Here is a 13788-nt window from a genome sequence, read left to right as displayed (position 1 = left end):
GTTCACGGACGAAAGATTCAGGTATAATCAGCTCGAGCAATTTGTTACAGAAATCTTGAGCTCGATAACGACTCGATCCCGGTGTATCCGTGACCCTACTCGACGCCGCCAGGAGAAAGGGAAGAAAGGGCTGGAGCCGATGCATTTTACGAGGGGATCCGTGGGGGAACGGATTCCGCCTTGGATTCCTTCGATAATCCCCTCGGCGGATACTTTCGAGCGATGACTAGTGCAGCGTGAAAGCATTCGCCGCAGCGATCGATCTACGGAATCCGTCTGCAGGATTCGACGCGCGGAGATGCGAAAATCTGTGAAATAAAGTAACCGAAACGGCTGGTAAACTCGCTCGGAGGTATCGTTGAATAAAGGAGAGATAATCGAAGGAAGTCTGCGTCAACGGCTCCGACAATTGCCTACAGATTTGGAGCCGAGTCGCGTGACTCACCGGTGTGTACCGAATGCGTCGTGCGGCTTCGAGCGACCAACCGGAATCGATGGATCTGATGCAACGCCGGGAGTGCAAACGCGCCTGCATTTTCGAGTCGATCGCTTCGCGATTCCGTTGAGTCGGTTTCAAAGGAGAAACCACCGCGGCACGCGAGGCTATCGTGTGCGTTTCGTTCGATAATCTCCCTACGCGATTACGCAGCTAACGAGGGCAACTTCTTTCCCCGATAATCTTCGGCGTCGAGCAGTGAACGGCTCTCCTTATCGGCTATTCATCTATCTCCTCGAGAAGGAACCGTTCGCCGGGGCGGGAGGGCGGGCTGCCGAATAACAGGAATCCCCGCAGCCAACAATCCGGCATTGTTTCGTCAGTTTGAAAAGGCGGCCGACGGGCGACGCCGCGCATTTCGATTCATCGAGGTATCGTTGCGGGATTCCCTCTCGGCCAATCGGTTCTCGGGTAACTGGTGCGCCTGTGTGACGCACTAACTGCCACGCTGGCAGTTCAATTGACAATCGGATAGTGGCGAGCGAGGTCGGCACGCAGTATTCTCGTCGGTTTAAAAAACAAACAGAGTCGCGTCCGCGGTGTTCGGCGACGATCGAGAGGAAGGCTCCCGAACGCGGGCCGTCGCGGCCGTTCGAATTCCAGGAGGAATAAAAGTCGGGTCGTCGTCCAGCGATGCCGGTCCGAGCGGCTGCTCGAAAAATGCTTGCGCCAGCGGCCGAGGAGAGCTGAGAGAAAACCGGTCCCTCTCTCTTCGCGTGTGCAGTGCGCGGCTCCGCGCGAGTTCTCTTCAGGGTGGGGCGAGAACAGAGGCGAAAACCGACGTCGCCGTCCCTCTGTCCGTCCGTGACGGGTTTCTTTCGCTCCGTTACTTAGTCGGGACTGGCGTGCTGTAACGCGTCGAGGTGCATCGTCGTCGTCTCGATCGACTCGATCGTCGTCTTCGTCGTGCGACGGTGCGGTGTGTGCTCGGTGTGCTGCCTGGTATTCCCTTCGTTTTTCATGGGAGCGTAAAGTGCGCGACTTCGTCGACGGTGCGCGCATACAGTGTTGAACGTCGATAATCGCGGAGAAGCGTGGCCGGGATGTCGTCGACGGACATAAACCTGATGGACTTCCTGTTCCCGCGGGAGGACTCGTTCCTGAAAGGCGACGTTAAGGACGAGCCTTTCATAGACCAGAGCTACGGCGACGACGCCATCGCGGTGAGTACCCGCGGCGCACACGCCTGTCCGCTGCCCACACGGCTACCAGCGGGATCATTCCCGTTTCCCTTTTTATTAAATTTAGAACGCAAGCACGCCCCTCGGGAACGACTCTATAACAGGGTGAGATATCGCCGGACGAATTCGTGCGGCTGGCCTCGCGATATACGTGAACTGTGAACCCTGCCAGTTTTTCTACGCGAGCTCGATTGCTCGGTTAATCGGTTTATCGAGGAAAGAAACGGGGAATCGCGCGTCTCGTTGGGCAACACGATTATTAATACCGTTCCCCGGACTTCCCGGAACCACGGGCTGAAACGGTTTTCCTCGAACGACGGCCGTGCCTCTAGAGAGTGGTCCGGCGTGTCGTAGGCTCCTCCGGGAAACGGCCGCCTAGGCGACGGACCGCGCGTCGGCTGGTAAGAAAAGCTAGGGCCACCTTTGTCGAGCTTGCTATCTGGAATGCTAATACGGGAATAATGGCCAAGGCTGGCGAAACCTTTTTAAACACCGACTCACGCTTTACGCAATCGCTTCTCGACGCGCGATATTGTGAGAAAGCACGTCCAACTCCGTTCTCAAACCCGCACGGCGTGGCCTGATTAATTTTCTTCGACGCGAACTCGAAGCTCTCGCGTGCATCGGGCCGAACAAGGGACGAGAGAGGCGCCGAGTTTCGCTCGGCGACGGGAGAATGTCCGATCCGCGAAAAAGTAATGGTACATTTCACCAGTGCAGCTTGTGCTACTTTCATCCGTGGATCTCCGATCGCCGACCGTTTCCGTCGACCAGACGAGAGAGTCTCTTCCTTTTCATCGCCGGCAATTGCATTTAATTACTCCGAACGAATACGGCTGCGGTCACAGTCGTCGACCGCACGAGACGCGAGCCGTATCACGCTCAGACGCCTATGGAAATGGATGTTTACGTCGGCAGTTACAAACACTAGACACGATCCGTCGAAAGTTCCCGTTAGATTACGGCGGTTCGCGTTTATTCGCGTTTATTCGCGTTTATTCGCGTTAACATATGGTATGCGCGGCCCACGTGGGTCGCGCGTGCACTTTGACGGCCGGACCATTGTGTCGCGCGTTGTCGCCTTTTCAGGCGCAACGTCGCGAACAGGGTGCGACAGTTTCATTCAGAAAACTCCCTGTAATTACCTTCGAAAGCGTAGCGTTAACTTACCCGGAGTACCGTAACCGAGCGACGAACGTTTCGCCGATTAGACGAGCGCCGCTCGAACGTACGAATATCCCTGCACTCGTACGCTTTTGGAGTTCGTTGACGTTTACAATTGTCTTCCGGTGTTCAATGCACGTAACACGTCTTTGGAAAACTGCTATTATTACGTAATCCCTGCAGAGTTTTTGTAACATATGGAATGGTCCGATGCACGTGCCGGTGCGCCGAGCGCCGCCATATTGGATTCCCTGTTACCTCTTCGCTGGACACCTACAGCTTATAAACGAATGCATCGGCACGGAATGGGCACAGTCATTGCCACCGCAGTCTTTCTTAGGTCAAGGCTGCGGCCAGGTAAATAGTTTATATTGTTCTCCAGGTCAATCGATTCTGTTACCTGCGGGCGAAGGTGTACGGCTTCGGATTTCGAATCAGACCGAGAACGCCAACTTACTCGTCGCGGCGAGCGACCTTCGAACGTGGAATACCGTTAACTTACGGGACCCACTGTGAATAGTCTAAAAAATTCCGACTCCTTTCCACGCCAGGAACAATCGAATCTTTCGCTAGCTCGCCGCGCAGCTTCGCATCTCCGTGTCTGTCGCTCGGAGCAACTTCGGAGGATGCTGTTCCGAAACTTTGGACAGCCAAAGAGATATTTCGATAAAGATATTTCGGTAGCGCGTGTTTACGCTTGTCACTGTAATAAAGTCTACGAGCGAACCGGACGGTTCGCTGGAGCGTGTGAGCCACGAAACGCAGCCACGGCGTGGTCGGGAAAATAGAAGATCTCGAGTTAGCTCAGACTTATTTATAGTCCTTTTAAAGCGTATGGAGAAAACGCGGTTTACGTCAACCTTTAATATGCCGTTGAATCGCGGACACTTCTCGAGAAACGACGCGGTTTCATCGAGATCGTAATCGGCGATCCAATCGGGACGGGTGATCAACCGTTGAGCGACGCGGACAGCTTCGAGTCCTCGTCGATCCGCGAAATCTTCCGCGCTCGGTCTACGAGCGAGAAACGCGGAATTCTCGAATTGCCGCGTGTCCGTCTCGCACAACACTTGACTATATTTACCATAGCTCGCGAACTGGGTTAACCGACATTGGGCAAACGGCTGGTTCGCTCGTGTCGAGCGACAAGCACCATGCGAACGAACGGCCATTTCTCAAGCTTCGCTAAGTCGATTAGCCCGACTTTCAGCCAGACGCGTAAGTGGAGCACGCGATCATCAACAGAAATTGTTGGTACCGCGCGGCGATCGCGAGATTAGAGCCGCGTTTCAACCGGTGTCGAGCGCGAGAACAAACAAGGCTGATACGTCGGGTGAATAATCCGAGCTAGATGAGAAACCGTGCGCGAAACGAACGCCGGGCGAATCTCTTTAATCGCCGGCGAGATCTTCGCGGCGAAGAAAAGAGGTTCCCCTTTAAAATTGCGGCTCTCCGCGGATACTCTCGACCCAGACCGAAACCTGGCGTTGACCAACAAAAGGCAAGCTCGTCTTAACCCAAATGTCGGTAACCGAGCCATCCGAGTGCACGTTCTCGCAGAGGCAACCGTGATTCGGTGGACGAGCGTCCGTTTGAATAACGATACTTGGCAGACGGTGAAAGGATCCGAGCACTCTTGCTCGGTCTGTCCTCGTACGTCTCGGTTATCGAACGCGGGGCTTAGGGAAAACGGTTTCGGGCAGCCGAAAATAATTGCGCGCGATCCGCGTTTGATGTTCAAGGCGGAGGAATGGCCCACAAACCCCGACGACTTTCTCGACTCCATCTTCAAGCTTGGGGACAATCAGTTCGACCTGATCGAGAATGATCTGGACACGATCCCGTCCTCGTCCTCGGACAGCGGACTGTCCAGTGCCCTGAGTCTCTCCTGCGAGCAGCAGCTGAGCCCGTTGCTGCCCATCGAAGAGGATCAGGTGGAGATCAGCAACTCGGGGATGAACAGCCCGCAGAACTTCGTGGACTTCGACTCGCTGGACAGTCCGAACCAATCGATGGGCAGCGTGGACAGTCCGGTGAGATCGGTGGTCAGCTCGAACATCGGTTCACCGGCTACGGACGTCGCCGAGGAGATGGACGTCGAGCACACGCTGGTGGCCGTGGTGAATCCTAACAATACCTTCACCGACGTGAACATGACCAACATCGCGGAGTCACCGGTTATCGATCTAGGTAAGGATGTCTTTCGACTCGCTCAGACAATGCTGGAGGACGCGTTACGTCCGCCAGAAATAACCAGTCGATACAACGCTCCTCGAAGGCTACGCCGCTCGTTGGATGCGTCGCGACTAATTGCGAGCGCGAGCTAATGAATATTCATCGCGGTTCTGGAACGGCGCAGTTATTATTAAGGGAATTCGTGTCGCCGGAAAACAGCTCGCGGATGTTGCTCGGTCTGGGCTCGGTTCGATTGTCGGCTAGACGGAGATAATGCCCGGTAATTCGCCAGACGAACGCTGTTTGAACAGATGCCGCGCGTTTGGGCAACCATTGAAACCTGCGAGTGGATCGTAGATATTAGAATCCGCCAAGGTTGAGGAGATAATAGCCTGCCGAGGAACGGATCGATAGTCGAGAGCGCGGGAAAATACGAATCGCCGAATCGACGGAAGACACGTTTGCTTTCAGACAAAGCGCCGAGACAGCAGATCCAGGTCGCGCCGCAGGAGAACAATTCGCTGAACGTGCGCAACATCGCGTGCAACGGGAAGCGAAACATCAGGCAATTGATACGCGTGACGCCGATGGGCTCCGGGAACCCGAGGTCTATCCTCCTCCCAGTGAGTCTGAAGGACATGAAAGAGGTGCGGACCATAAAGATCATCAACGCGTCGCAGGCGAGGAATCTGAAAGGGTTCAAGATCAATCAGGCCAACATCATCAACAAACCGGTGCAGGTAGGGGAATCGCTCCGGTCCTTGGCTAGAGATAAGAGGGAGAGACGAGACGATTAAAGAAAATCGAAGGGACGTCTCTTCGATGTCTTTAATTCACCGGTCGTCTATAGGGTAATTCGAGCTTCGGTCAATGTCCCTTCATCTTTTCTATCCTCTTTCTGTTCAGATGACCATCAAACAGGAGGATTCCAGCAGCGAGAAGGGGTGCAATTCCAGCGACGAGGTGTCCGAGTCCGAGTCCCCGTACCCGAGGCTCAAGCTGAACGCGGAAGAGAAGCGGCTGCTCCAAAAGGAGGGGATCACGTTGCCTTCCCATTACCCGCTGACGAAGCACGAGGAGCGAGAGCTCAAGAGGATCAGGCGCAAGATTCGTAACAAAATATCCGCCCAGGACTCCCGGAAGAGGAAAAAGGAGTACGTGGACGGGCTGGAGGATCGCGTGAAGCAGTGCACGGAAGAGAACATGACGCTGCTGAAGCGGATCAAAGCGCTCCAGTCGCAGAATCAGAGCCTGGCTGGCCAGCTCAAGAGGCTGCAGGCGCTGCTGCAGAAGGGCAACAAAAGCGCCCAACCGGCCACGTGTCTGATGGTCTTGCTGCTCTCATTGGCCCTGGTCGCTGTACCGAATCTGCGACCGCACTCCAATTCCAGCAACGAGCTCGCGCAGGAACAGGAGCAGCCTGAGAAAATGCCACCGTTGGCAGGTCAGTCTAACGTTTCCTCGGTATTTTCTTAACATCGACAATTTCATCCCCTTCTCTGTTGTTTGCCTCCCAAAGAATACGATCCTCTATCAAAGACGAATATTCCAACGGAAATCATTTGTCGTCCGGTTGCATTCGAAATGTTCTACGGACTGAACAAGTTACACAATCGTTACGGCTATCGTTGCATAGTATCGTTGCCACGCGGATTCTGCTGAAGAAGATTTCTCGTCCGCGAATGATTTATGATCGCACAGGATCGCGCGTTTATTGCATCGAGGAATAACTTTCGTGTCGAGCGAGATCGCCGAGAGCCGAAAGAAACTCGAACCTGTCTCGACCGAAAGCTTGTCGACTGTCACGATCTCGCCGAACCTTTTCGAACCGTTATATTAGCGGTTACGCGAGCTGAATGAGTTTGATAGCTCGCTGGGCCGGCCTGGAACATTGAACCCCATGGGACTGTGAAAGCTTCTTCTTTTTTCCCCGTTTCTTTTTCGCCTCGCTTTCGCGTCCTGCGGTTTGCTGCTTCTCGGCCTCGTTCGTTGCTCGCGCGAACGAGCTGCTTGTTATCTACGTGAAAAATGAAACGTCGCCGACACAGTTTTCTTCTGTTTAACGCGAAACATCGTCGGAGATATTTTAAAGTAAAATTCCGACGTATCGCGACAGAAACGAACAGATACAAAGTAGCTTGTAAATTGTCAGGTGCTTCGGAACGTGTTTCCGATATATTAGTGTTTCCACGTTATCGGTGCTCGATTCGCCACGCGAAATAAGGCTTCTATAATTGTGTCGGACAAAGGAGATAACGCGTTCGTCCTCGACACGCCGATATCGGGCACCGTTCGCCGACGGACGTGCAATTCACACCCTTCGAGGTATCGTTAGGCGAGGACAATGCGCGAAAGACGCTCGGACTCGTCACCTAAGGGAAAACGATTCTCAGACTTTGACGCGTATTTATTATCTCGAGTCACGATTAGGTAACCCCAGATAATTGAGCGACGTTAGGTGAATACTTTACGTAACCGTCGACTTTTAATCTCGATAACTCAACGAATACAAGACGCGTTCGGTTTCTCTTTCGTGAACCACGGCGTGGGTCATTCCCGCGCTTCCGACTCGATTCGCGCCTCTATTGTTCGTGGAAATGATTCAGCCTTCGTCAACTCCGATCAACGTTCCGCGAATTTCCGAAATCAGTGTCGCCGAACGTTCGCGCGGCGAATTCTGCGAACTCGGCGAGACGGCGACGCGATATCAGCAGAATTTCTGATTGCGAAACAGATTTTCGCTCCGCGACTCTATGACTCGGCAAATCGAAGGATCGAAGTTTCGTGTTTTACGAACGATCGAATTCGATCCCGGCCACTCGAATCGGTCTTGAACCTCCTACTATTCAACTATTTGCCGAAGATTTTATCGGGCGTGCGCTCGAGGCGCTGATAACGGAACAAACAGAATATTTCGAAAGCGAGAACAACTATGGGGCTGATATTAAACACCGGTATGTCGAAATCGGAGCAGGCTGCGAGATCGGGCAGAACTTGCCCAGCTACTTTCTAAACGAGGACAAGAAAGCTTCGATCCCTTTCTCGCGCGAGCGATCCGTCTCTCGGCGATCTTTTGCTCGACCACTTTCTCGATAAGGCGCAAAGTTCCTCGATTCCCAGGAGGAAACAATAAAGTATGAATTTATAAGTAGAAAATTTTTAAAAAGAATTTCCCGTCACGTAATCCATTCACCTTCGATTACATTCTTACCTGGTCGAGCAACCTTCGAGGCTCTCGGAGGACAGAGGACCTTTCGAGGTGTCGTTGAACCCGATTGAAATTCAAACGCTAGAAGTTTAGGACCGGTGACGCGTACGTGGCGGGTTTCGTAAACGGTCTCTCGCCTCGATTACGAAATAAGCCGCATCAAGCTTAACCAAACACCGAGTGCACTGGGAAGCCATTAGCAACACTGTAACTACTATCTGCGATAATTATTTCGCACCAGCGATAACGGACGAGCGCGTAAACATGATAACTGCATCCTCGAGATAATTTCCTGCGAAATCGCAGACCTGGAATCTTCGACTTGTAGACATCCCAGACTTTACTGTCCGGAATTGTTGTTCGTCGTGCGACGGAAGAGGTGCCTAATGAAAATTCCATTCACTTTCCTAGTCGAACAGCAAGAGTGGTAGTGGCTCGCTCGAATCTACACATAAAACAGAAACGAACGAGCTTATCTAATTTCTAAATATCCCGATTCCCATCGTTGCACTCGACGAGGTTTCCTCGTTGAACGATCCCCATTGAAAGCAATTCCACGCTACGCTCTATCGGCATTCGATCGTTCGAATGTTCGAGACACTGATCGAGACCGTTGGATTTCAGGCCGTTCCCGAACACTTCTGAACACGAACCAGCTGATGGACGAGGAGCTGCAGCAATACGGCGAGGAATTGCTGCAGGAAGTCGAGGGGCTGCTGGACCACGATTACAGCCCGGTGATCCAGCCTCCCCTTTACAAACGTCCTCGCATGGACATGGAACCGTCGCCGAAATGCGTCCTGTCTTCCGACCACGTGGGCGGGACGCTTTGCGGGAGACAGGAGAGCGCGATCTTCAAGTCCGGCCGGAAGTACATCGAGCCGCCGTTGGACGACGTTTGGCCGCCGCCGAATCCCGGCGGGCAGAAGAACGGGAAAGTGGTGGACAAGCTCGAGGCGCTGACCAACGAGCTCAAGATCAACATCTCGGACTCCGAGGGCACCAGGACGGTCCTCCTGAAGGTCCCGCAGGAACAATAAGAAGAAACTCCGACGCGGTCGCGTGCTTTCTCTTCTCTTTCCTCTTAGCATCTTTCTCCTTCTCTCTTCGCGAGCGACGATTCCTATTTCCTTCTGGCTATGATTCGATATAGTCCTTCTCCACGGTGACTTTCCCAGGTTTTCTTCCTCGGGAAGGAAAGATCAACGGGGAAGGGTCACCGAGTAATCTTCGAACGTAGGTCGTTAATCGTTCCGATTTCCTGGATGAATGAGAGATTCGCGGAGGGTCGAACGTTTCCGCTTCTTTCCCGCGTGAGTGGTTTCGAGGAACTGTCGCGGAGTCTGTTGCGTTTCGACGAGACGCGGTTCGCGTGCCGATCGCGATAGGGTTTAATAGAATGAACGATCATGTTTCTCGTATCTTCGGGACACGCCAGCGCGCGCCTCGCTACGGTCCTCGTGTCTTCGAGCGGCGAACGAGGAACTCGCGTTCGCCTGTCGTGAATGAAACGCCGTTATTCGTCGATACTTTCCGCGAGATGGTCGATACCTTTGATTCACATCGGTTCCGCATTCGCTTGTTAGTCAAGGACCGTGTCGCATACACCTAGGATCGTTTTTAGGCGAATTTTTCCAAGAGTTTTTATCGATTTAACGATATTTAAGGATTTATCTATTTATAAGGAGAATTTATTACGAGAGTTTTACAATTATTATTGCTGTTGCCGATGGTAAGAGATATTTGTACATAGTTACTATAATAGAAACGTAAAACTGACACAGAGATACATATATATATATATATATATTAAATATATACCTATCATAGCTTTAACTTTAAATACACCTACACGCGTGATTCACCGCACGCGAAAGACAGTTTGTTCAGAAATGTGCGGTGGACCGCAATCGTCGATGATAATTCGTTTACTAAGGTACACATACGAAAATGTGTAGCATGCGTACGTTTCCATCCTTTGATGCGTGATAGATTTCTTTCGTTAGCCGGATGATGAGTTTCGTTTCATAGTTTTCTCTCGGGGCTGGGCCTATCGCGAAGCATAAATCTGTAGCTGTAACGCGGAATCACGCGAATCGCATAATTTTCTATGCAACACGATACGACCCGAATTATTCTCTCTGTCAAAAGATTTCTCATTGGGTCCAAACACACGCAATAAAACCTATTTTACTCGCTAAAACGCATTTTTAACTTGGAATTGTTCATCGAACGCGCGACCTGGCTCGAAAGGAAGAACGTTCCTTCGAAATTTGTGGCAAGCGTGCGACTTATCGTCCATTTAGCTTTACAGCCGCAGATATCGAGCGCAATCATATCACACGAGACGAGTTCGCGGCGGGTCGAGTCCGGCGAACACGTGCAACCGTACGAAACGTATTTAAACAAACGAAAATACTGCTGCGTGTTAACGACACCAGCCACGAAGACTGTATCATATACACTTGTAACGTTAGGCGCATCCTGACATTATCTTCGAACTCGACAAACACATTTCTCCTCGCCTCATCATCGATTCCTTTCGCGTTTTAGATAAGTTTAGGTGACGATCGTCCGATTAATTTTTACTTTATACACGATACAGCGGGACGCGCGTGTCACGCGCGTGTTACACACGCTCTAAATACATATATATATATATATATATATTATGTATATACATACATATATATATTATTCACCGAATTGTAAATAAAACCACACCGTGAAGAACACATGTCGTCGTTGTTTGAATTTTATAGTAGCTCGTACTTACGTTAATCAGTTAGTTCTCTTTCTCTTTCTGTTTTTGCTCTGTTTTCCGATGGGAACCGTTCTTCCCGCGAATTGTAATCGGGTACACGTATATCATGTGAATGTCGTCGACGTTAAACAAAATATTGACAAGCGTTTGCTACTTTTTCTTTTCTTTTTTTTTCTAATTTAGATAAGTTCAACGATACATTCCTACCAGTAATGTTTATTCAAAAATAGAACCGTTCTATTTTTGCACTATGTAAAGGGGTTGATGGTACTACACTCTAAATTTTTGATTCAGTATACGTGTAACGACATTAGGAAATAAAAGTTGCGGTCAAATGCATTGTCTTGAACCTTTATTGATCATCTTATCCCTTTATTCCTGACCTGTGTCTGTCGATCGATCAACTATGAGAGTTTAAAGGGTTGAACACATCATCGAAATGACTTTCTCAAAATATCAGTCTTCCTCGAGGCTGAATGTTTCATTATTTATTTCACTGCACGTGTTGGTAAACGAAAGATTTGAAATTGGTGCCAATTCCCTTTATTCTATGACCATTTCACCAGCGCCCCTTACATTGTGAATCAAGAAACTCACCGATTATTTGATGACGCACTTCTTCAAAATGCTTGATTTATGGTACTAGTATTTTCCCGCCACAATCCGACCTCAATGAGTGTTTCAAACGACTTTCGAATCGAAACAAAACCTATGACATACCGAAAAGTAGAACTTGAAGAGCATTGAGGGAATTGTCATCAGCATGGGGGATTCGTCGAACTTGGCTGATTTACTGCCTACTTACTATGCCAGATTATTCCCTTTCCACGATTATTACCGGTGGCTGAGCTATGGAAACGGTACGTCAATGTTGTTCGATCCTGAGACTAAATAGCTTAGTAAATGCACGAATTCTTGTTTCAGTGGGCATATTCACCCGTCGAGAATTCTCGTTCACTCTGCAGGATGAGATATATCTTAGATTTCAATCGTTCAAGAGTGTTAAAGAGTTGTCGAGTGAGATTAAAAGACTGATCCCATTTAAGATAGACATCGGTGCGGTATACAACTTCTGGTAAGTTTTTATCGATACTACGACGAACGAACGCATGCTGTAATTTCACTGTCATCTACAGTCCAAAGGATCAGAGACAAAGTGCGAATTTTCAACCCGTAGAGAGGGAGCTGGTATTTGATATAGACATGACAGACTACGACGATGTAAGGACTTGTTGCAGTGGTGCAGATATCTGTTGCAAATGCTGGAAGTACATGACAATTGCCTGTAAAATTTTGGATACCGCGTTGAGGGGTAAGTAGAAAGTTAATAATAGTACTTGTGCCACTCATAGGTCTTGAATTTTTTCAGCGGATTTTGGCTACAAGCACATTCTATGGGTATTCTCTGGGAGGAGAGGTATACATTGTTGGGTATGCGATCCTGGTGCACGTAATCTGAATTCCTTGGAGCGTGGTGCAGTGGCAGAGTATCTCCAGGTCTTAGACGGTGGAGAGTACATGAAGAAGAAAGTGAATCTACGTGGAGAAAGAATACATCACTCCATCAAGTGTGTAAATGTACATCAAACTTCTTACTGGTGAACAGTTTTCATTAAAAATTATAACTTGGCTTTCAGACGTGCCTTGGACATGATAGAACCTATGTTTGTTCCCTTCTGTGTAGAGGAGCAAAACATGTTGGGCACAGAAGATGGAATGAATAAGTTTCTGCAAATTATTTCGGATGACGACGACAAAGAGGTAGTGAAGACTTTATTTGGTCAATGCAATTCTAGTAAAGACCGGTGGAATGCCTTCTTGAAATTTATTAAAAGCAAGAAGGAAGCGGTATGTAATGATAATTACATGTATACGGTATCTGGATACATCTGCTGATCTTTAATAAAATATATGTCTGATCTCAGGGAGAAAAGAAATGGTACCATCGTCATCTGATCGAGGAAATAATGATACAGTACGCCTATCCGAGATTAGATATAAACGTCAGCAAAGGAATGAACCATCTTTTAAAGTCTCCGTTCTGCATTCACCCGAAAACTGGAAAAGTTTGCATACCATTCACCATGAACACGGTGGATAAATTTGAACCGGACAAAGTGCCAACACTCTCTACGCTCGTCGAAGAAATAAACGAGTTCGACTTGAAGGAGAAGGCTGAGCAGGAGACCTATGACTTGAACAAGAAGAGGATAAAGGATTACAAGAAAACTAGTCTGAATAAATCGTTCCGACTCTTCCAAGAATTCATCTGGAACCTCGAGAACGATAGAAAGGGTCAGAAGATCAAAGAAAGCGGTAGGTGTACCATTCTCAATTAAGCGTGTAATTGCATTTCTAATCAAATCCGTATATTTCAGACGAGAAAATGGAGTTCTAACTTGTATCCTAAGTATTCGAAATACGTGTAATAATAATGTAAATTTATGTTTTCAACGAGTTTATAAATAAAAGTTTAAGAAACTTAAATCGCTGATGAGTTATACGATTCAAATTAAATCTAAATTTCTAAAATGAATCATTCCTCGAGATCTTTACCCACCGTAGATAACATTGAAGAATTTTCGTCGATAAGCCAGGTCTCCGTATCTCCGTGCCCTGTAGATTCGACGCAGCTCCTTTGTACCTTCAGCTCCCAAATTAAAGTCCACGCAGCGCTGACTCGATGATCTCTGCAAGGAAAAATCTTTTAGTACAATACACTCCTAAATTAAAGTCCAAAAGGCGTCATCGACTCTTTGGAATCTACAAAGAGACAGCTCTTCGATGGTCTCGAGTTAAA

The 13788-nt window shown here is 49.3% G+C and overlaps 2 protein-coding genes across 2 annotated transcripts; both read left to right on the top strand.

Annotated features, from left to right (window-relative positions):
- The first annotated feature begins 483 nt into the window (after window positions 1-483).
- LOC116429016 (uncharacterized) lies at window positions 484-11327 on the top strand. The gene is made up of 5 exons (XM_031981377.2): window positions 484-1659; window positions 4584-5031; window positions 5488-5756; window positions 5923-6460; window positions 8849-11327. The coding sequence occupies exons 1-5, from the start codon at window positions 1540-1542 to the stop codon at window positions 9262-9264; spliced, it is 1791 nt and encodes a 596-aa protein (XP_031837237.1). The 5' UTR covers window positions 484-1539; the 3' UTR covers window positions 9265-11327.
- Window positions 11328-11614: 287 nt separating this feature from the next.
- On the top strand, window positions 11615-13446 carry DNApol-alpha50 (DNA primase small subunit). Its single transcript, XM_031981332.2, has 7 exons — window positions 11615-11848; window positions 11913-12063; window positions 12125-12300; window positions 12358-12556; window positions 12626-12836; window positions 12914-13304; window positions 13367-13446. The coding sequence occupies exons 1-7, from the start codon at window positions 11752-11754 to the stop codon at window positions 13384-13386; spliced, it is 1245 nt and encodes a 414-aa protein (XP_031837192.1). The 5' UTR covers window positions 11615-11751; the 3' UTR covers window positions 13387-13446.
- Window positions 13447-13788: the final 342 nt, after the last annotated feature.

This window comes from Nomia melanderi, chromosome 14 (assembly GCF_051020985.1).
Source record: "Nomia melanderi isolate GNS246 chromosome 14, iyNomMela1, whole genome shotgun sequence".
Lineage (NCBI taxonomy): Eukaryota > Metazoa > Arthropoda > Insecta > Hymenoptera > Halictidae > Nomia > Nomia melanderi.
This window is presented reverse-complemented; position numbering and strand designations above follow the sequence as displayed.